Here is a 21029-nt window from a genome sequence, read left to right on the forward strand (position 1 = left end):
CCTCTGGCTGAAACGCTGCTTTTCTGATGTTATTTTTCCAGTTTCCATGTCTTAACTTTATCTATCGTGTGTATGTTGTTTGCCCCACATGTATATACAGAAGTTGTTGTGCAGGTATTACACCCTACAAAATTATGAAATGTGGAAAGGGGAAAAGTCACATAAAACAGTCCTACCACAGAAAAGTTGCATTAGCAAAGATCAGAACAAGTTGACCCTCATTAACACAGTTAAAGATGTACTCTCGATTGCCAGTTTATTAGGTACACCTAGCTAAATCTAATGCAGTCATATACAGCAGACCTGAAATTAATCCTCTCTTCATGGAGGTTATAATTTTCCGTTTTTTTTGAAACTCAGTCCCCAAAATGACCAAATAACTGAATCAACACTTCTCCACAACCATGTCAATAAAAATAAAAACTTTAAAGAAAAAACCATAATTATTATGAAGGTTGGATTTGTTGCACGGCTCTTGTACTACAATGAATAGATTTAAACAGCTGTTAAGTAAACTGGCTACTTAATGTATATTTGCTTAGCAACACCTGTACAAAAATCTCCAAAAATAGCCACTTCTGAAGAGGTGTATTCTGAAGAGGTTTTTTTTTTTTTTTTTCTTGTAGAACTACACAAACTCCCCCACCTGACTCTATCCTGGAAATTTATTATAATTGAATGCATCGTACCTGTTGTGTGATAGCAGTAGTTAGACATGTACCTGTCAGCTAGTTAAAATCTGCAGGTCACAGGAGTGCTGTGCGCAAGCTGTAACTGGTCTGGCAGGGCAGAGAGGGAGAGGAAGGATCCCTGGCGAGGGCAGATTTACTGGTCATCTGAGTGAATGAAAAGGGAAGTGCTGTCCTTAAAGTTTTGCGGCTTAAAGTGAGGCTTAATGCTGAGCCCCAGCCTCCCTAATGTGAGGCAGATCAGCAGGGAGAGCTGCCTGCTCACCAGTGACACCGCTATAAAAGATCACATTAAATAAAGAAAGACCAGGCAGTGAAAGGTGTTGTATAAATGGTTACTCTTTCTTAAAGTGCCTTAGAGGTAGAATATCCTGTAAAAAGTGGTGAATGTGAAATGAGCAGTTGAGGACGATGGCTTTTAGGCAGAGACAATTGCAGACCTGGGTAAATCTGTGAGTGAGGAATGATCGCAGAGCGGTTAATATTTGGTCTTCTCTGCTGTTTAGTTTTGTCTGTGTCTGTTTGATTTTTGGGTGGATGTGAACTGCTGTAACCCACCACTGCAGCCATCAGACTCTGAGCCCTGCATTGCTTGATTAGCTTGGGTTTTAAGACAGATTACAGGCCATTGTTCTCGGGGGTGTGCACAGGGCCGGCCTGGACCATAATCTCCTGTAATTCCCTGTGACTGTGATTTGCTGCAGATGATTTAATTAGACGTGCTGCTGATAGGAGTCCTCATTTACAGCTTCTAGTCAGCCAGACTCCGATCTGACCCCCTCCCCGAACCACTTGCGGTGTGGGACAGAGAGAATGGGACCCTGAAGATTTGTTTACATGTTAAATGCCACTTGTCTTCAAATGAGAGAGCCGAGCTGTATTTCTGTTTACCTATAAACCTGTGGCTCTCGCCACAGTCCGGGTGCACAGGCACAGATGATTAATAGGCCGGTGCTGGAAAAACTCTCACATGCTCAGTCTCAGTCTAATTTTATGTGTGGGATCCGGAAAATGGTGTCAAATTAAGCAACAATTCTTTGTAAAACATTTGTGTAATTATCAGAGTTGTGAGAAAAACGCTGGGTAAATAATGGCTTTGAGTAATTATCTGTTGAATAGAAAATACCTCATGATAGTCAGTTAAACTGTAATGTCATAGCAAGGTTTTCAAATCCAACTTTATAATGTTATGTTTTGATCTGTACAAGAATCGATATCAACATTAACAATTTAAACTCCTAAATTGCTTGTTAATGTGATGTAAGGCCAATTCAAGTTTCTCTGCCCAGGTATTCTTAGAGCTTGTTTATTTCCCGTAGTGCATTTAGCGTGCATCTAGGGGTCAGACAGATCAGTGGGGAGCAGCCAGCTGTATTGTCTGTCCTTACCCTGGCCCCTCCACTCATCCTCAACCTCAGTCTGCACATTAACAGAGGCTTCCTACTCTAGCAGCTGTTTACAGTTAAGTCCACTGTGACTCACAATAACTGCAGCTGTACAAAGAGTGAGCATTCCTTCAAGAATTAAAAGTGTAAGCTGTCAGATAGTTTAGAGGCCTGTGAAAAATATTATAATTTTAATCAGGAATAGTCGAGTAAGAACATCCCTCTTATCAGCAGTCTCGTATATTAAAGTGACATAAAAAACTTCTGTTGAAATACAGTCGTTACATTTTTTGGTTTACAAGTTATGCCATCAAAAGCTCGTTTCGCCTCTTTGTGGTGGTTTTAAAAAAAGATGTTGTTTCATTGAAAAGGTATTAGGGCTTTTAAAGAGGTAAGTAGAGGTGGTTGGGAATGTTTTCTTGGTTGACTCGTCTCAGTCTGCGTCCACACTGTACTAGCTAAAACTGAAAAGGCATTGTTTTCTCATCATTTTGGCTTTTAAAATGCTAGTGTGAACATCAAAATAAAAACAACTCTCTTACAGTTGCAGAAACATGAGGTGTTGATTTCTCCACCCAGATGTGAGATATAACATGAGCCTTTTTTTTTTTTTTTTTTTTTAAAGCAGTCATATGGAGAGCAAAATAACAGGTTAGCTATTAACTAACTTTTGGTTCCTGATGTATAGATATCGGGTATATACTTGAAGCCTAATTGGTATCTACTGCTGTGCTGGACCTTAAATTTGAGCAGTGTCTTTTTAACGAAGATTAAATCACAAAACATGCAACAACCGTTCATCACAGCTTGTTAGTTTTGGCTTTGTTAAAGTGACCACTGTCCATTACAGAAATGAATAAACCTTTGGCTGAGAATATGGACAGAAAATGCTTTTTTCAGCTTTTTCTAGAGGCCAGTGAAGGCAATAGAAAATTGCATTGTCTGGCTGAGGAAAGTGAAACAGATACTAGCTGAGTGTACAGGTCTATGACTTCGGCCCTCTATACTGTGGTAGTAACTTAAGTGTATTGATTAATCATTTACTTGGTATACTTTTTTTTTTTCAGTTTTTTGTTTGTTTAGGGTTCAGTAGATGGCCTCCACTTCCCTATAATTAGGAGTAAAATAGAGAGAGTATGTTCCTGAGTGCTGATCTTAATAATATTCAGTATATAAAGTTTTAGAAGCCTGATGAACACCTGTGTGAGTTGAAAATGGCCAATACTGTACAACATATACCTTAATCGTAAGCAGATATATTTTCCTTGCTCCATTATTGAGCAGTGCCTGAAGTTTGTTTTTGTTTTTTGTTTTTTTAATATGATGATCCAGGCTATAATATGCAGATTATTAGGGATTTAATAACATGCAGACCTGACTGGAGGCTGTACTTATAAGTCATAGAACTGCACTGCCAGTGTCTGCAGAAATAGTCTGTTAATTTACAGTGCGATTTGACAAAAGAGGCATACATCCCAAATATTTATTTCATATCAGGGGACTGAGTGAAAGAGAGGCAGACGCACACTTTATTTGGTCAGACAGAGCTGCTGGTGGGCTGTAGCAATCTCGCCTGCATAGTGCATATACACAACAGCTACAACAGAATAGCTTCCAGCTGTTCCCATGCCGCTAAGACAAAGTATAGGCAAACAAATCTGTTTGTTAGGCCTGCCGTGTGGCGCTGGCTGGCATGCAACCACATCACGTTTTTTCACAGGGCAATTTTTACGCCTGACACATATTACATGGTTTTATATTAACAACATGCTGACTAATAGAGGTTTGAGTAATCCTTTTGAAGCTTTTCCTCAAAGATGAAGAAGATGAAAATCTGCTCGCAGTCAAACATATCCACGGGTCATTTTCAGGGTGTGTTTCTTCAGTGTGTCTATAGAATGAAGTCACTCTGCAGTAGAAAAGAGATAACAGTGTTTGCGGGAAATGCAGTTCTCCAGAGCCATGTTGTTATGGCTCAGTTGAGTTTGGTTTCTGTGTGTTTAGTTTCTGCAGGGCCAGGTGGTTCCAAATATAGCTCCTTAAATAAGTCTGACTATTTGCCCTTTCCTTTGCAAACAAGAAAGGGCTAAACTTCTATAAATTCAGGTGTCTCTTCTGAAATTTTGCAGTTGAAAAATCTGAAATAGTTAAAATGCTGAAACAGTGGAAGTTGTATTTGAGGTGACCGTAAAAATACAATTACTGAGAGAAGTTGTAAAAGCAATTCAAATAGATATACCATTTACTTTCCGTATTCTAAGACAAATCAACATCTGCTGCAGTACTTGCTAGAAGTTGAAACTTTCAGGATTTAAAAAAAGGTAAACAGCAAGTACTTTGTGGGCATACAATACAAACAGCTAAAGCTCCCAGCACTTAGAGCTTGGTTTCGTCCATCCATCCATCAATTAGCTAAACCCACTCAGCCGTTGTCCTATAGAGGGTCACAGGGGCGTGCAGCCGATCCCAGCTGACATCGGGTGAGAGGCATGGTACGCCCTGGACAGTTCGCCAGTCAGTCACAGGGCGGACACATAGAAAACCCTTCGCACTCACGTTCACACCAGTTAGACAATAAATAAACAATTTAGAGCTGACAGTTAACTTAACCTTCTGTATGTCAAAGGCCTGTTAAACACTACATACTGCAGAGAAAGGCTCTGTTCCAAAGTTATTACAAATGTCAAGGGATTCTGAATGAAGTTTTCTTACTTCTTAAACAGAACCGGGAAGTTCTGGTTTCACCTTGGCTCTCTATACACAACAATGTTAAACTCTGAAAGGTTGACTTTGGTTGCTACGCAGCCAGGTGGAGCTTCCAAACACAACCACTTAAACCTGTTTTACAAATGATCCCTCTGTTTGGAAATAATTACAGACGTCAGTATCCAAAACAGAACAAAAGCTTCTCCCATGAATCACTGAGTAATCTCGCAGGCTTAACAAGAAGTACATTTTTTTTTAATGTTAATGTTTTCTTCTGTCTTTCATCAGTTGCTTGTTCAAATGATGTTCAGCCCTCTCCCAGATAGCTCTCCAGAGAGATGGATTCAAACTGGTTGGTGTTGTGAGAATATTATGAAATCAGGCCTGTACGCATTTACACTGGCTGTCTGACAAATACATTTGCAAGTTCAGCTGTGAACTTTGTGTATAGCTGTGTGGAAGCTAGTTCTGCTCAGCAGTCAGGAGAAGACGCGCTATAACAACCTCAGGACTGAAGGTGAAGCACTAAGTAGCTTCTGTCAAGCTGGTGATTTTATACAAGCAGCAGGCCTGCTCTTATCGCTCACCACCTCTCAGATTTCCACTCTAGTGCCAAAAACAAACCCCGTTCCTCTTAAATGGCTTGTCCTGTGCTGTGTAGATTATCAAACCTAACACCGATGGCTCTGAGACCTGTTTGTCTTTCTTTAAACCCTCAGACATCCACCTACTTTGCTGCCTTGGTAATACAACACACTTTGTTCTCGCCGCTCCCTCGGCTTAGTGTGTAGACTCCGTAGCCCTGTGTCAGCACTTCAAACATCATGAATCTTTTTCATTTTAAGGATAAAAATAATAAAACTGACATGAATGTTTTGTTTTGTTTTTTAATTTTTTTTTCCCCATTAGTTATTTATTTTTGGTGTATTACATTTGCATACTCTGTGTCCTTCCTCACTCCAGGAAGTGGAGCAGCAGCCTCTGAGCATTCATCATTTACATGACATGCCCTATATTCAGAGGACTGGAGGAGGCCGCCAGCGTCAGCGCTTCCTTCCAATCCCCACTGCTTTTACCAAATGTTTCCTGTGAAGTAGAAGAAGTAGAATTGGGGGTGATTTGTGATCTGATGCTCAAACCCGGGATCAGTCACAGTAGATGTTTCATCTGTCAAGGAATGAGAATCAAAATTGTGCTGAAACTGCAATGGAAGATGGATTTTTTTTTTTGTAAGTGCTGAGTAATGAGAACTTATGATTAATTTACCTTCCTACCAGTGTTTAAGTTATCAGCTAAATTTACTTTAACTTGAATTGAACAGTTCAGTAATTACACAAGTAATAATTGCAGATGAAAATTTGTCAATTAGCCGTTCAACAGAAAATCAACAAAACATTTGATTGATTTATCTTTAATTTATCCAGCAAAAATGCAAAATATTTCCTGGTTTGACCTAATCCAATTTTTCTGGATTTGCTGCTTTTCTTGGTTTATCATTGAATATTTAATATATTTGAGTTTTGGACCATTGTCAGTCAAAGAAAACTATTTCATCTTGGGGTCTGAGAAACTGTCCGACCAAAACCGAGAAAAACAGCAAATCCTCACATTTGAGAAGCTGGAACCAGAGAAACTTTAGCATTTTTGCTTGACATTGACATTACATGATCAATCAATTATCAGACTTTTAGCAATTAATTTGAGTCAGTCAGTCAGTAGTTAGTAGTAGAAAGTTAGTAGACTTATTATTTGATAATGAAAATAATTGTTAGATGCAGCCCTAATAAAATTAGAACTCCATTATGACTGTCTACAAAAAAAAATAAGACCTCCATTATCACTGAGGAGTGACTGGACCTTAAAGGAGGCCTGGCCTTTGAGATGCTCACTGATATTTTTTATCGGGCCAGAACTGAGAGTTTGACAGTACTAGTCCCTTGTAGTAGGTGTAAGCATACCCAGGTATTGTAAAAGCTGTTCTGGTCTCAGGCTGCCTCTGTCTCACTAGTACAGACGTCGGAGGTGAATACAGTAGTGTGTCTCTGTCCTCCAGCCTTCTGAGCCAGTCCTGCTCAGTCAGCTCAGCTGGCCTCTGCCTGCTCCTCCGGCTGAGCTACAGCTGCAGGGACGCACCCGTCCCACTGGAGAGGCTATAGGCTCTGCTGATGCTAGAGGAAACAAGGTTCTGGGATGACCTCAGTTTGATGTCTTGTACCAAAATACACCAGAGTTTGCAGCCTGAGACAGCATTTTTATTGCTCTGCTTTGTGTTTCTTTTCAAAAGTTTTGTTTTGGTTGCTGCCCGGGGCCAGAGGCGTGGCAGCCATCACACTAGACAGACAGTTGAAACATATTTATTATTGGCCCTGAAACCTTTGGCCCACAGTTTATCATAACTTTGCACACAGCTCAAATAAATCAGCCTGTATCAGCTTTTTAAAGAAAACGACAACCTGTATAACTAAGAAACATTCAGAAAGGCTGTTTGCTTACACAGTGTGTTGTATTCCCCAAGTTCATCGGTCTGCATTTTGATATTGCACTGACTGGCACTCTTGTAAGAACAGTGTGTCAGAAATGACAAAATATATTTAAAATCCTGCACCTCACAACACAAAGCTCACATCACAGCGAGTGTTTCCATGGTTGTGGCATCAGTAGTTGCTGTTTGCTTGTCGCAGTCGGCTGTTAGCTCTTTCTCTTCAGCCTGTGTCCGCAGGCTTCACTCGTTCTGGCATTGAGTGCTGTGAAAGGGTCCTCGTACTGCGAAGACAGGACCACGCACAGGCTAGTCACCAGCTGCATCTAGTAATGACATAAGTGCTGATGTTTCATCTCTCCTCTGTTGCTTCACAAATTTATTACTTTCTTCCTGTTCAGCTCATTTGGTCCCGATGAAGAAAAAAAACATACATTTCCTTTTAGCTCATGTTCACACTGACTTATTACCATGGGCATATTAAAGGAACTGGATACTGGACTCAAAGAAGATGCCCACTCACTTGAACGAAAATCGCTTGTCTGGCACATGAGCCAAAAAAGTTTTGCAGCATCCGACTTTGCTTCCACATTGTGCGGCCCTCTTAATACAGCCACAATTATTAAAAGCAAACCAAGAGCTGTAAGCATAAAATTGTATGGACTGACAGGCAACTCATTGATTGGACAGTTTTGGTGATATCATCATGCATCATCATCGATGTATGGACCCAATGTGGTGAAACCAGTTTATATTCTCTAAAGGCTAATAAAGGCTGTGCAATGCTTAGTGCATACAGATGATGAGAACTTTCTTAGAGCCCAAAACCGTAGTTTAGTATTTAAAATCATCATAAAATCACATATCTACCATCACAGAATCCTGGGGTTGATCTGCTTTGCTTTTACAACACAAACAAAATGGGCCGAGGAGCCTCCTTTTCAGATGGCCTTTGTCTGGTTTTTGAGACCACACCAGTGATGGATTGACAGCTTTGACACCAGCCCAGACAAACCAAACTAAACCAAACGGGCAGAGTTTGACCTGAACCATAACCAAACAAGTTACGTGCACAAGCACCATTAATGCATTCTGTATACATATACTTAATGTGAGGAAAATTCAATTAATGTGGAGTTAATGGTCGTGAATGCATAATGTGTGCATGCACTTGCAGGTATGTTTCTTCCGTTGTAATATCCAGGCTGATAGCCCTGAAATAATGGCACATTGTTGTCCATTTGACAATCTACCTGGGTGCAAGGGACGGCTTGGTATTTCAGACCTGGTCCATGCTAAATTACAACAAGCCCATAAATCCCACTGGCTGACTGTAACAGCTGCAACGTGCTCACTGCTGTGTTATTGACTGGCATTGTATTTACTCACCCTGTCTGCTGCTTTACAGAATGACACCCTCAGCTCCATGAAGGTTATGCCAAGCTGTCATTGTGAAAATCACTTGCAGTACTTTGAGTTTTTGTGGGCTCTGCTGGGGTTTGCAAAAGGGGGACTGGTCTTAATGCTGTGGCAGCATATTGGCTCTGCATTTGGTGCATCCTCCAGTAAGAAGATGAGTTGCAAGTATTTGTTGTTTATTTTTTTCTGTTGCACGTGACTGAAATCAATTAAAGCTACTCGTGTCTGCATATGAGAAGAAGTTCCCCATCATTTGGGCTTTTTATTATTCATGCTTTGACACTGCTGCATGTTGTTTTGTACGCTTCCTTATGGGGGCTGGCAGTTTAAAGCTATTAAGGCTCTTTAAATCCTGAACGAACCGCTGAATGTAATCAAGCTCACAGCTGTAAAGAAAGTTTGAGTAATTTTAAGCCCCATGCACAGATTTGAAGGAACTGATAGACTGTTATTTTATTGATTTATTTACTCGCATGTATCTACTCAACAATGCTAACATGACAGAAGAGGAGGAAGAAAGAAATGACAGCAGGATGAAATGAATTTTAGATTTATGATCCCCCAGCCGTAACCCCCATTTCCTGCAACTTTACGTCCTGCGGAAATGTCATGTCACACTTGTGTTGGCCTGATGCGAAGGACAGGAGAGACGGCTCCACGCACAACGCGAGGACACACATTCTCTCACTGCTTGCACACACAAACTTCCCTGTCTCTGCCTATACCAGCATTCATCTACCTGCAGTATTTGTTTTCATTATGTGTCTAAATAATGGTCTGCTCGTCATTGTGCACGCTTTTTCTCTGGATGCCTGTACATCCATTTCACATCCAATTATGTGTCCATGTGTGTAATGATGGAAACTACAGCTGTGGGTTTTCTCTGTAAATTTGTAAGTCATTACAGGAAATCTCCCTCTGCAGGATGCTCAAAGGACGGTTTTTGCTTCCAGGAAGATTAAAGAGGATTATGTAATTGCATGTTATGGAGGAGGTTCAGGGGATTGAAGTCTATGAAGATGATTTCACCAAGGTAGATCTTTGCTGTTTCTAAAATGAAGCTTCGCTTTAAATTCAGTTCAAGTACGCATGTTCTCCAATGTATTTAATTTTAGTGACAAGTGCTAGTGCAGAGGATGACTCAAAACTGCTAGACAATGTGACCCTAAAATTTAGTGTTTGAAAAGAAACATTATGTGGATGATATGGGGTGTTCAGAGTTGTTTTGGTTCATGTTGATGCATCCATTTAATGGCGTGATGGCAGCAACAGTTAAAGTTGCCCTTCTCTGACCAGTCAAACAGACAATGTGAATGCAGAAGAATGGAGGAGCATGTTTTCTCCGCCAGTCTGTCAGGTCTATCTCAGTGTGTGGGAGCAGCCTTTGACCTGCTGCAGACAAGCGTGTAGCGATGAGGCGGAGAGCCTGCTGAGCCTGCCGCACTCCTATCATTGACATGGAGAGTCACGCGCCCTCTCTGCACCAACCATTGTTTTCCTCTGCTTCATCTTCAGAAGCCCACACAGCCCACTGCTCCTTTTAATTTTGCAGTTAATGATGGATGTCAAGGATTTTCTAATACATCACAAATTGATGCATGGCTTATTTTCTACTTCCCAATGGTACCTTAGCCTTTTTTTCCTCGTAGACTAGATTGTCGAAATATAATGTATTTTTCCTGTCATTGGAGATCTATTCTGGCATTCATTTCAGCCCGGTAGCTGAGTGATGGTTGTTTTATTAGCCCGCTAAGCTGACAGTTCCATTTGGTGGATTTTTGCTGCAGTTGCTGTTCACGGGAGCTGACACTTGGTGGGTCACAGAGAAGGTGATGCACAGTTTACTTGAGCAAAGAGACCAGGCAGCGAGATGGCTTAACTGGGGTTTGAAACTAATTAGGCTTGTGTCAGGTTGTTTCCTTTGATTCAGTTCTTAATTTCCCACAGAATCAGAGCAAATTAAATGTCATTTTTACTGCCACACATATTTGTCACTTTATGTATGAGGCTTTTGTCTAATGCACAATTTCTGTTTAATTTGGATCTCTGTTGTATAAGATTAATTTATGCCAATTTGCTTGTTTACATTTTTGGAGACTGGAAAAGGTATCATTTGAATGGAATGGCTTTCTTCCTGTGATAATAGTACTACTACTAATACTACTACTACTAATAATAATAATATAATTAATAATGATAATGATAATATAAAGGGCAGATGATACCACTTGTTTGCGCTGGCTTGATATGATATTCTTTCAAAGATATTCTTTCTTTGCCCAAACACGTAAGCATAACAAATAAAATGATTAAATGAGGCCATAGTATTGAGATCAGTTTGTGTTTTTGGAGTGCCTACATCTCTGTTCATCAGTCAGGTGAGATTTCCCAGGGACGTTGAGGAAAAGTTTCAAAATTAAACAACTTGAAACCAGGCTTTATTACCCAGGTTTTTTCATCAGGTCGTTTCCAGTGTCTTTATATTCCATCACTTCAAAAAGAATATTTCATCTTCAAAGATCAATGTATAAAAAGTTTGACTCTTCATTTAGTCAAGCTACAGGTGTGGTTCTAGGGATGGCAATGTCGTTTTTTTTGCACCAGACTATAATATCTTGACAACTATGTCATGGAAATTGCCATGAAATTTGGTTCAGACATTCATGTCCATCTCAAGGTGATATACACCAACTTTGGTGACTTTTCATGCAGCGCCACCATCAGGTCAAAATTTTAACATGTCCAGTTCTTTGATTTATATCTGCAAAACTAATGCCATTCCGATCATTCTTTTGTGTTTTGTGCTAATTAGCGAATGTTAGCATGCTAACATGCAAAACTAAAATGGTGATAAATAACACAAACAATAAATTGGTGGAGCTGCTAGTATGGCTGTAGACTCTTAGTCTTGTTTCAGTACAAAATATCTAATTCCATCTTCTTTTAACCTAATTTTATAACACATCATGTACCTAAGTCAAAACTGAAGCAAAATGTGTCTCATCAGCAGATTCGGGTTTTTTGATTGAATTTCAAACTCAGTCTCTACTTGCTTATTCATCATCAGTCACTTAGTATGAAAACATCAGCCAAGTACCGATGAACGAAGTGCAGAGCTATATCTAGAGTCTTGTATCTTATTTCTGTGCACATTTGTATATTCAAGTCTATACTGAATTGAGTACATCTGCTGAACCACTTCTATCCAAAGACCTGAATCTGAAAGAAAAAAAATCTAAAACCAAAAAAACAAAAAAAACTGCACCATTTTGTGAAAGCAGCCATCCCAGCCTCCCTCCTGCTTTGGGGAGACTTGGAGGTGACTGAGCAGTGCAGGTTCTGCCAGCGTGTGTCTGACTAGGGATGAGACCCAGTTTTCTCTGACACAGCCCAACATCTCCAGAGATTTCATTTTATCTCTTTCATATCTCGCTCTCCGTCTGCCTTGCTTCTTTTGTAGCTGAGGCTTAAATCTTTGCTGCCTTGTACCCGAGCAAAGAAATCTGTTTATACAAATAATGCAGTTTAAATAAACGTAATAGAATTTGGCATGCCAAAAACGAGGCTGCCAAATATATTAATGGGTTTGGGTTTTTTTTGTTTTTTGTTTTTGTATGAGACTGACTTTGTTTTTGATAGATTATTTGAGCAAAACAGAAGCTGAGAGTTTAAAATGGATATGAAATCCTCTTCACCTAATTGAATTAAGTTCCACAGTCCTGTCGCGTTAAAGTCCACTCGCCAGTTACTGACCTGTTGTTTGTGGTGCAGAGGGAGATGAAGGAGCAGCTGGCCACCCTGCAGGACAGTGAGAAGGGACACACTGAGGCCCTGCAGCTCCTGCAGAGACAACTCACTGAGACCAAGGTACTGTAACATTTGTATACAAAAAGTGTGAATGTGGCAATAAACAAAAAAACAAAAATCATTTACAGAGATGGAGCAGCACCAATTATAGCCCCCTGGGGCTGCAAGTGAAGATCATTTACATTGTCAGAATAGTCTATAAAAAATGGTCATCACATTTTCCCAGGGCTAAAGGAGATGTCATGCTTTATCCCATCAACAGTACAGAAGTATTCAATTGTCAAAGAAATAAAACAGAAAAGCAGAATATCTTTACATTTGAGGAGCTGGAACCAGAGATTATTTGGCATTTTTCTTGGATAAACAACTTACAGTTGACCAATTAATCGACTAATTGTCACACTGGTCTAGAGCTGAAACAATTTGTTGATTAATCATTAGCAGATCAACAGTAGAAATAGAAATAGATATTGATCAGCAACTATTTTGATAATTTATTAATCGAGAAATTTTTTAATCAAAAATGCCGATTATTCCAAACCTTCTTGATTGTGAACAGGTGCTGCTTCTGTGTCCTTTATGATAGTCAGCTGAAGATTTTTGGTAGGGCTCCAACTAACGATTATCTTTAGCAGTAAGTAATCTGCCAATTATTTTCTCTATTAATCATCTATAAATGCCAGGAAATAGTTTTAAAATGTCCAAGGTGAGGACTTCAAATGTCTTTTTTTTTTTTGTCTTATGTTTACTGTAACAGTTTAAAGTCTAAAGAGGCTTCTTTTACTTCAGCATAGAGGAAAAAATCTGAACATCAAGTGTGACAGACATTACTTATTTTCAGATTCTAATTTTGTCAGAAGAAACGTTTAGTAGAAAGAAAAAAAAGGAGAATAATTAGTGTAATGCCCGTTTTGATTTAACAAGTAATTCTGCAGCAAACAGAGCATGAAGGTATTTACAGAGGCATGACATCCTTGTTTGCATCTTAAGCATTTAAATCGAGACACTAATACTCAATTAGTAAAACAAGTTCATACAAAAAAAAGTGTCAGTGGGCAGGAAGTAAAGGGCAAGTCTGTTAAAGGTGTGCAGTCTTTCAGTCACTGATTATCCATCTTCCTTCCTAACTGACACGTAAATTGGTTCATGGAGTGGCTGTGTAATCTCAACACCTTGTTTTAATCAGTGAACCATGAGCATTCGCTCAATATGTCATTCCCTCAACCCCTCTCTCACACACACAAACACACACGCACACGCACACATCTCTCCTCCCTCCTGTAGTGACATTGAAGCCTTTAACCAGGTAAGGGTCTCTGGCAGAGAAGGTGTTGGAGCCGTCAGCTTTATTTGTCCCTCTCTCCTGTTTTTCTACCTGCTGTCTGATGTCACGGTATCACCCATCTTTCTGTCTGAGCTCTGCACTGCAGGACCCTCCGCTGCCAGACTCACTTTGACTGCTAGACGCAGGCCTTTCAGCTGCCCCCTCAGTCCTCAACGGAAAGGAGCTCTTCTCATTAGATTTACATCCATTTGCACAGAGTGCTCTGCCTGGAAGAGAGCCACGCTGCGACTACATTTGCCTCTGATGCATTTAGGCAGCTGATAATGACATGTCTCCCTGCATGTCTTCTTCATCTTGCTAAATTTGAGGTTCCCTGAAGTTATGTTTCTTCTGCGTTTTTGCTTTATTGTTGCTAAAAGAGCACTCCACAGATTTGCACTCCCATAACACTGTCGTACTCACAATGGACAGTTTAAAAAACAAAGTATTAAAGTATTAAAATCGATGCAGCTAAACTGGAGATTGAAATGTTTTTGTAGCCTCAAGCCACTAGCTTCAAACAGAGACAAGGAGTGGGCTACAGAGGTCTGTTAAAATCATTTCTTTTTAACTCCAAACTTGTAGTTTTCAGCCACAGGTTTCACTGACTCAGTTGTTGTCACTTGAGGTAATTTATCAGGTTTCACACAGCTCTCTCTGGAGCAAAAGACTTCATACCGCTTTTTTACCCATATTTAGTAGTACTCCCCTAGACCTGTAGACAGACTTAGATGTGTAAAATCATTGGAGATCCCCTTTAATGTTAGACTGAGCTGCATCTCAGTTCCTGTACTAAGAATGAGAAGGAAGCACTGCAGCAGCTCAGCTCCCTTTTAACTGGATGTCCCTTCCTTGCACTCCAGTTAGAGTCCTTGGCTGTGCGCTTGGGAGGATCTCCATCTGTAGGATAGACATTTTGTCCTGTTCACTTGCCCACCGTGGATTCTCTTGATAATCACATGCTTCCCCGAAAGGTAGCCAGCGTCCTGTCTCCAAGGGCTGCAGACTTCCTCTTGGTGCTATCACGGCCTGCTGGGCTAAAGCAGCAGACACGTCGCGGAGACTTATAGCCAGGCTGCTGCAGTAGTCCTCCTCCTTACCACCACATTTAACTCTAAAGTGGGTAGGAGGGCTGGGGTCCAGTCCACCTGAATGTCACGGCTCTCATACTTTCAGAGTAATAGTCTTCTGAATAGGTTCCCACATGCAGAGTGAGAAAACCTGCCCCTGGTCTCTGTGAGAACAGAAGAAACATGCCTGCAGTTTGACGGGGATTGATTGAATTTTTATGCAAGTGTAATTAAACCTAAGATCATAGTTTCTAAATCCAGCTCCTCCTGAAAGGATCAGAGGAGCAGATGAAATACCCATCAGAGAAAAATTGCGTTATTCATCGAAGGTTCATACAAACAAGATTCATCTGAAATCTTGTTCAGATCAATTTCACTGTGATTCAGTAGTCATTCATTTTATCACATTCTCAGTTGCTCTTTGGTTTGGATTTTTTTTTTTTTTTTAAATCAAACACAAGTTCAAATTTTTCTTTAAAATGATGACTGTTAGAGACAGACAAGGAAAGATGTAGCAAAATGTCTGAATGATGTCCAGTTGTTGTTCCTGCTCCTCTCTGTGCATTTTTACAGGGTTTTCACGTCGCACCCCTTTGTTCTGTCTCTACAAAACTCAGACTGCTAACACTCAGATGATTCATTCTCTTGGATGTCCGACTTCCCATTTTTCTTCTTCAGCTCTTCAGCTCCGTTTGCTGTTCCTTGCAAAGTGTTTGACTTTGTGTGTAATGGCTTCGGCTTTTTTCTTCCCTTTTTTCTTGTTGTTGTTTTTGTTTGGTTCTCCTCACTGTATCAGTTTAAAAGCTTCTGTATTTTCTCTGTGGAAGGTTGTACTTTCAAAGTTTTCAGAGAGCCACGTAAATCAATACATCTACAAGCCAAATCAATGAATAAATGTTCATTTGATATTAACACAATTTAGAGCACTTTGTAAGCTCTTGAATTACTGAGCCTTGCTACCACTAGTTAAGTCAGGCTATTGTGACCGAAACACTCACTACAGTATAAAGTCTGTTTCTAATGGCAGTTATAAATATCCCAGAATTTAAATTTTTTTTTTCTTAAGTAAACAGTCTTTTGCCTCTGTGTTTAAGTCTTCAGCCAAGAGTCTGCGTGCGACCATCGGCGACGCATTTGAGCGCCTCCACCGTTTCCTGCGCGAGCGTCAGAAGAGCATGCTGGAGGAGCTGGAGATGGATACAGCCCGCAAGCTCGCCGACATTGAGCACAAGATCCAGCGCTACAGTCAGCAGCTGCGCGACGTCAAGGAGGGCATCCAGATCCTGCAGGAGCGCCTCAACGAGTCAGGACGACACGACTTCCTGGAGGGAGTAGCCGTCACATCTGAGAGGTGCTTCACCTGCCCTGAGTCTGCAAAAAATAGTCCCAGTTTCGTCACTGCAGTCCCATAAGAAAAAAAAATAATGCGGTTGTAAACACTTTTGGTCCAAGAAGTATCATGTGTTACCACTCAGGTCATGCGTCAACACTTTATCTAACCTTAGAATAACTGGGAGTAAAATTGTTCTAATGATAATACTTGGTAACTTGCCAAATTTGTGTTCTGCTTGTTCTAAACATAAGGCTGCTTACGTTTTGTAGAAAAAATTTGAGCAACAGCATCAGATAATCCCTGAACAGATGGAGTATTAGGCCTGAAATAAACCAGCTGCAACGTTTAATCAGGGCGGGGTACTTGAGGACGATTTAATTGAACAGTTTAATATCATAGAGCTGCTTAATGAGGTTGGATATACAGCTAGCGAGGCTGACAGATTTAAACAGCACAACATCTTTGATGTAATGACACGTCTATGTTACAGTTTCAGTTTTTTAAAAGTTTTTTTTGAAGTTTTAAGTATTTTTAATCAAAACTTGGGGTGGTGAATATACTGTCTGAGAACAAATTGTTTGTGTAGATTTACTGCCTAAGCAGGTATAACCACTGAACGCTTCACTCAACTAGAACAGTCCCAGGAGATAAGTAGGGCTTGGTGTTCCTCAATACTTTCTGAGCATCAAAATGTAGCATCTTTGACACCAACAGTCAAAAACTGTCAGGTGTTGAATGCATGCATTTAATCCTTTCATTATTATATTATATTTTATATCTTATATTTTCAACCAAATCAGGAAATAAGCAAACCATGGTAATTTAGGACTTGTTTTTTTTTTAAGTAGCTAAAGTACTTGTGCGATAGCTTGTGTTAACAGAAAATTAAACATTGGAGCATGTTTTGTTGCATGGGAAAAAAATAAGTTACAGTATTTTTCAAATTTAGATACTGAAAAAGGCTTGGTCTGGATTTCTTATCAGTATGAAAACTCTGGTATTGTAAATTTTCAAATGTTGCACACCCTATAGAGCAGGTCAGTAAATTATACCCAGCCTGTAGTCCAGCTTTAATGACCAAGCAATGACAATCCTCATTAAACTTTGTCACCACATTGCACTGACCACAATGCAGGAACAGTCTTGTGTCATCATATCAGTGTTAATGTCACACGATCAATATTAAAGTGCAGACGGGTGACAAATTAAAGGAAAAAACTCTTAAATTAGTGGAGAAACATAACAAATGCAGATTCCTGAATGTAGGGCACATGAGGCCACTGAATGGATGCATGACACTAGTGGGAGATTTGGGACTGACAAGATAAATGGCACTTTACTTTACTTAATTCATTTATTTATTAGGGATGACACACATTAATTAACCTCAACATGCTGCTAATTTTCATCTGCAATCCATTGGCATGTTAATTTTATCCATTAAACAGAAACCAATAAGACATACAAAAAGACGACAAAACAAAATCAAAGAACATGCTGTTCATCAGAACACAGAATGAAAAAATAGATTTTGGATAAATGGTGTTCATCTCTCTTGAAGAAGTCCACAGACTTGTAGAGTCAATGCAAAAGAGCACTGGAACTGTTCTGGTGGCTTGAAGTGGCTCAGCACTTTTACCCACCCATCTATATATCTTCTAGTTCAAGTGGACTGTGATGGTTTCATTATTGTGTCTTGTAATGAAAGATCTTAAAGTCACACTTTGGCACAAGAAAAACACCAGAAGAACTTGTATTATTCAAAAAATTGGAATGCTGGATCACCCTAGAAATGGTACTTGAAGAAAAATTGGAGTATTCGCTATTTCATCCCTTATCTTCAGGCAGTAAATCACAAGCGGTCTGATATTACAGGACATGTACTTTATGTAAGCTCCATTTTTCAATATACTGTGGTGTGATTGCGAGGATTTCAATATGGTAAGCAGCCCACTCAGTGTCTTGCCTGAACTCTGGACTACATGTAGGAGTGCACTGAGTGATTAATATGGAGGTTCTTCATACTGAATCATATTGTAATGGGGTTAGAGCTGAACCCCCCTGCACCCCTTTTCTGTTAGATTCATCTGTGTTGCTGGAGATTCATGAGGCAGTTTTTAAGCTGGTTAATGTCGGTAACAGCACAGTTCAGAGACACAAGCCAGATTAATAACTTGAAGCATCGACATTGTGGGTTGAATAAGAGGCAACGTTATTGGAAAAAGGAGCAAATTGGATTGAGACTGATCTGTTTTCTCTGTCGCAGGATTAAAGGGAAGATTCATGAGACCAATCTGACGTATGAAGACTTCCCAACATCCAAGTACATGGGGCCCTTACAGTACACAATCTGGAAGTCACTCTTCCAGGATGTTTCACCAGGTACAACGTGAACATTAGTGGAACATGAGATGTGTGTAATTTAGCATGGGAGTGAGTAAATATTCAGCACGGAATCTAGTTTAAAGTACTGCCGTTGTTAAAGGAATATTTCAGCATTTTGGGAAGTACTCTTATTTACTTTTATTGCCAAGAGTTAGAAGATACCATTCACACATCTTTCCGTTAAATATAACATTAAAGATGTACGGTTACCTTGACTAACCATGAAGACTGGAAATTAGGGCTAACCACTAGTCTGGCTCTGTCTGAAAGTGACTAAATCTGCCTACCAGCACATCTAAAGCTCTCTAGCACACATGTTATATCTTGTTTGCTTAATCTTTCCAAAAACTACAATGTAAGAAAAAAATGTAAAAACAACACACACATAACTTTTGTTCAGCATGTTTTTGTTTTTTTTTAAATTGTGGTTTTAAAGACAGTTATATCTTGGCCAGGTACAGTGATGGTGACCTCTCATTAAACCACAAAGTGTTGATTACACTTTGGCTTTTGAACATATTAAACAAACAAGATATATAAAGTGTTGATTAACGAGCTTTAGAGGTGATAGTAGGTGAAATTTTGTTACCTTTGGACAGAGTCAGGCTAGCTGTCTTCCCTTGTTTCTAGACTTTGTTCTAGCTAAGGTAGCGGTCTCCTGACTTGAGCTTCATATTTAATGGACAAATATGAGAGTGGAATTGATCTTCTCATCTAACTCTCAGTAAGAGAGCAAAAACAACCATATTTTTCCTAAACGTCAAACTGTTCCTTTTAAAAACTGTTTGATTCTCTAATTTTCCCTCAGTAGCAAAATAATTGAGAAATTCAGTTTGTAGGAACTAATCCTGCCCAGTATTAAAATTGTGAAGAGGCTTTTGAGTTTTTTTCCCATCCTCGGATGAGAAAGGGTGGTCGGAGCTGGAGGGCCGTGATGCCCTTCTGCGGTCAACAGTGCCAAGAGGAGCTCTACCTCCTCTGACCTACAGCTATCACTTTATCACGGGAGATAATTTAAAATAATGTGCTGAGGAATTTTTTACTCCCCCAATCAATCCTCCCAAATTAGCTCGCCACTGGCTGAAGGGAGGCCAGTCGGTTTTTGGCCTCCCTTGAGTGGCTGTCAAATGGAAAAATTGGTTACAATCCATCACCAGCGGTTGCCAGAGACGCAACAAAGACATTCCTCCCATCATCCATCAGCCATCACTGTCACTGATGGGTTAGCGGGAATAACTACCGGGCACTCTGGTCCAGCACCCCCCATGTTCAGCAGGTACAATGGCTTCTCCGTAGATGTGTGTATGCTTGAATGTTTCTCCACATGGCACAAAGAAGCACTCAGGTTATGAAATTTTAATGACTTGATTGTGGAAAAACACTGGAGATGTCACTGACTGGAGAAGGCATTTTCCTGTCCGCTGGCCACCCGCCAGACATTTCACCTCCACTTATCCCAGCTCATAAATATAGAGGAACTGGAAAGATGCCTTTCCTCTACTTTCCTGAGTCTCCTTGATGTTAAATAGAGCAAAGGGGACAAGCCGTTATTGTTCAGCCTGCTGGTTCCCTTATAACCAAATGCTTACAGCAGACATGGGCACAGACCCCCCCCCCCAAAAAAAAAAAAAAAACACATAACTGCACCAAGAAACAGCCTCCTACCAGCCTGGAGCCTGTGGAGCAAGCTGGAGCTGCTCCACCCTTTCGCTGTAATTACTTCTTCACTGTATTGTTTGCACTCTCTGCAGGGTCTGATATTGCTCCAACTGAGCTACCCTATCAGACTCAGGAGAGCACTTGACTATAAAAGACTCTAGTTTATGCATGAAGGTAAAAACAGATTATAAAAAATGTATCGTGTTGTACTCACAGTCAAGCTCATTGCAGAACTCCTTGTTTCATTTTCCTGAAATAAGAGCGGAGCAGGAGCTGGGTGTGCCATATAATAACAAGCCATCCGTCATCTTTTACTGCAGGGCATGGCTTTGATCACCTCCTCTAACTATGGCAGTAGTGATATATATCCACACACACACACACACACACACACACACACACTGTAATGTTTCCACCAGGTTGTTGGTCCTAAAGGGTTCAGCCAAATTATAAAAAACATATCATCTCATTTCAGTACCACTAGTGGTATTTTGACATGGAGATAGTTTTGGTTTAATTGTCGAGGTTTTATCTGATATCTGTCTCTGACATTTCTATACAATGGGGGTGAAAGGACTTTTGTTTGTGAAGCAATGAACAAGAACATTTAGAAAAACTAAAAAAAGATAATGAATCGACACAGTCAACCCCAGGATGTATAGACGGGTGCAGGGTCCCTAAAAAATAAAAATAAAAAATCAGGAGTAGGACAGCACTACACTTAAATAGCTTTTTCATGCATTTGACAGACGCTTCGTGCAACAGAGTTGTTG

At 40.1% G+C, this 21029-nt stretch overlaps 1 protein-coding gene across 1 annotated transcript in view; it reads left to right on the forward strand.

The window, feature by feature from the left end:
* Positions 1–21029, forward strand: part of trim62.1 (tripartite motif containing 62, tandem duplicate 1) — a 33725-nt gene that overhangs the window by 8691 nt on the left and 4005 nt on the right. The window contains exons 3-5 of the mRNA XM_040115680.1: positions 12450–12545; positions 15974–16230; positions 18479–18594. Of these exons, the coding sequence (XP_039971614.1) occupies positions 12450–12545; positions 15974–16230; positions 18479–18594 (469 nt within the window). The remainder of the gene's footprint in view (positions 1–12449; positions 12546–15973; positions 16231–18478; positions 18595–21029) is intronic.

Source organism: Xiphias gladius, chromosome 21 (assembly GCF_016859285.1).
Source record: "Xiphias gladius isolate SHS-SW01 ecotype Sanya breed wild chromosome 21, ASM1685928v1, whole genome shotgun sequence".
Taxonomy (NCBI): Eukaryota; Metazoa; Chordata; class Actinopteri; order Istiophoriformes; family Xiphiidae; genus Xiphias; species Xiphias gladius.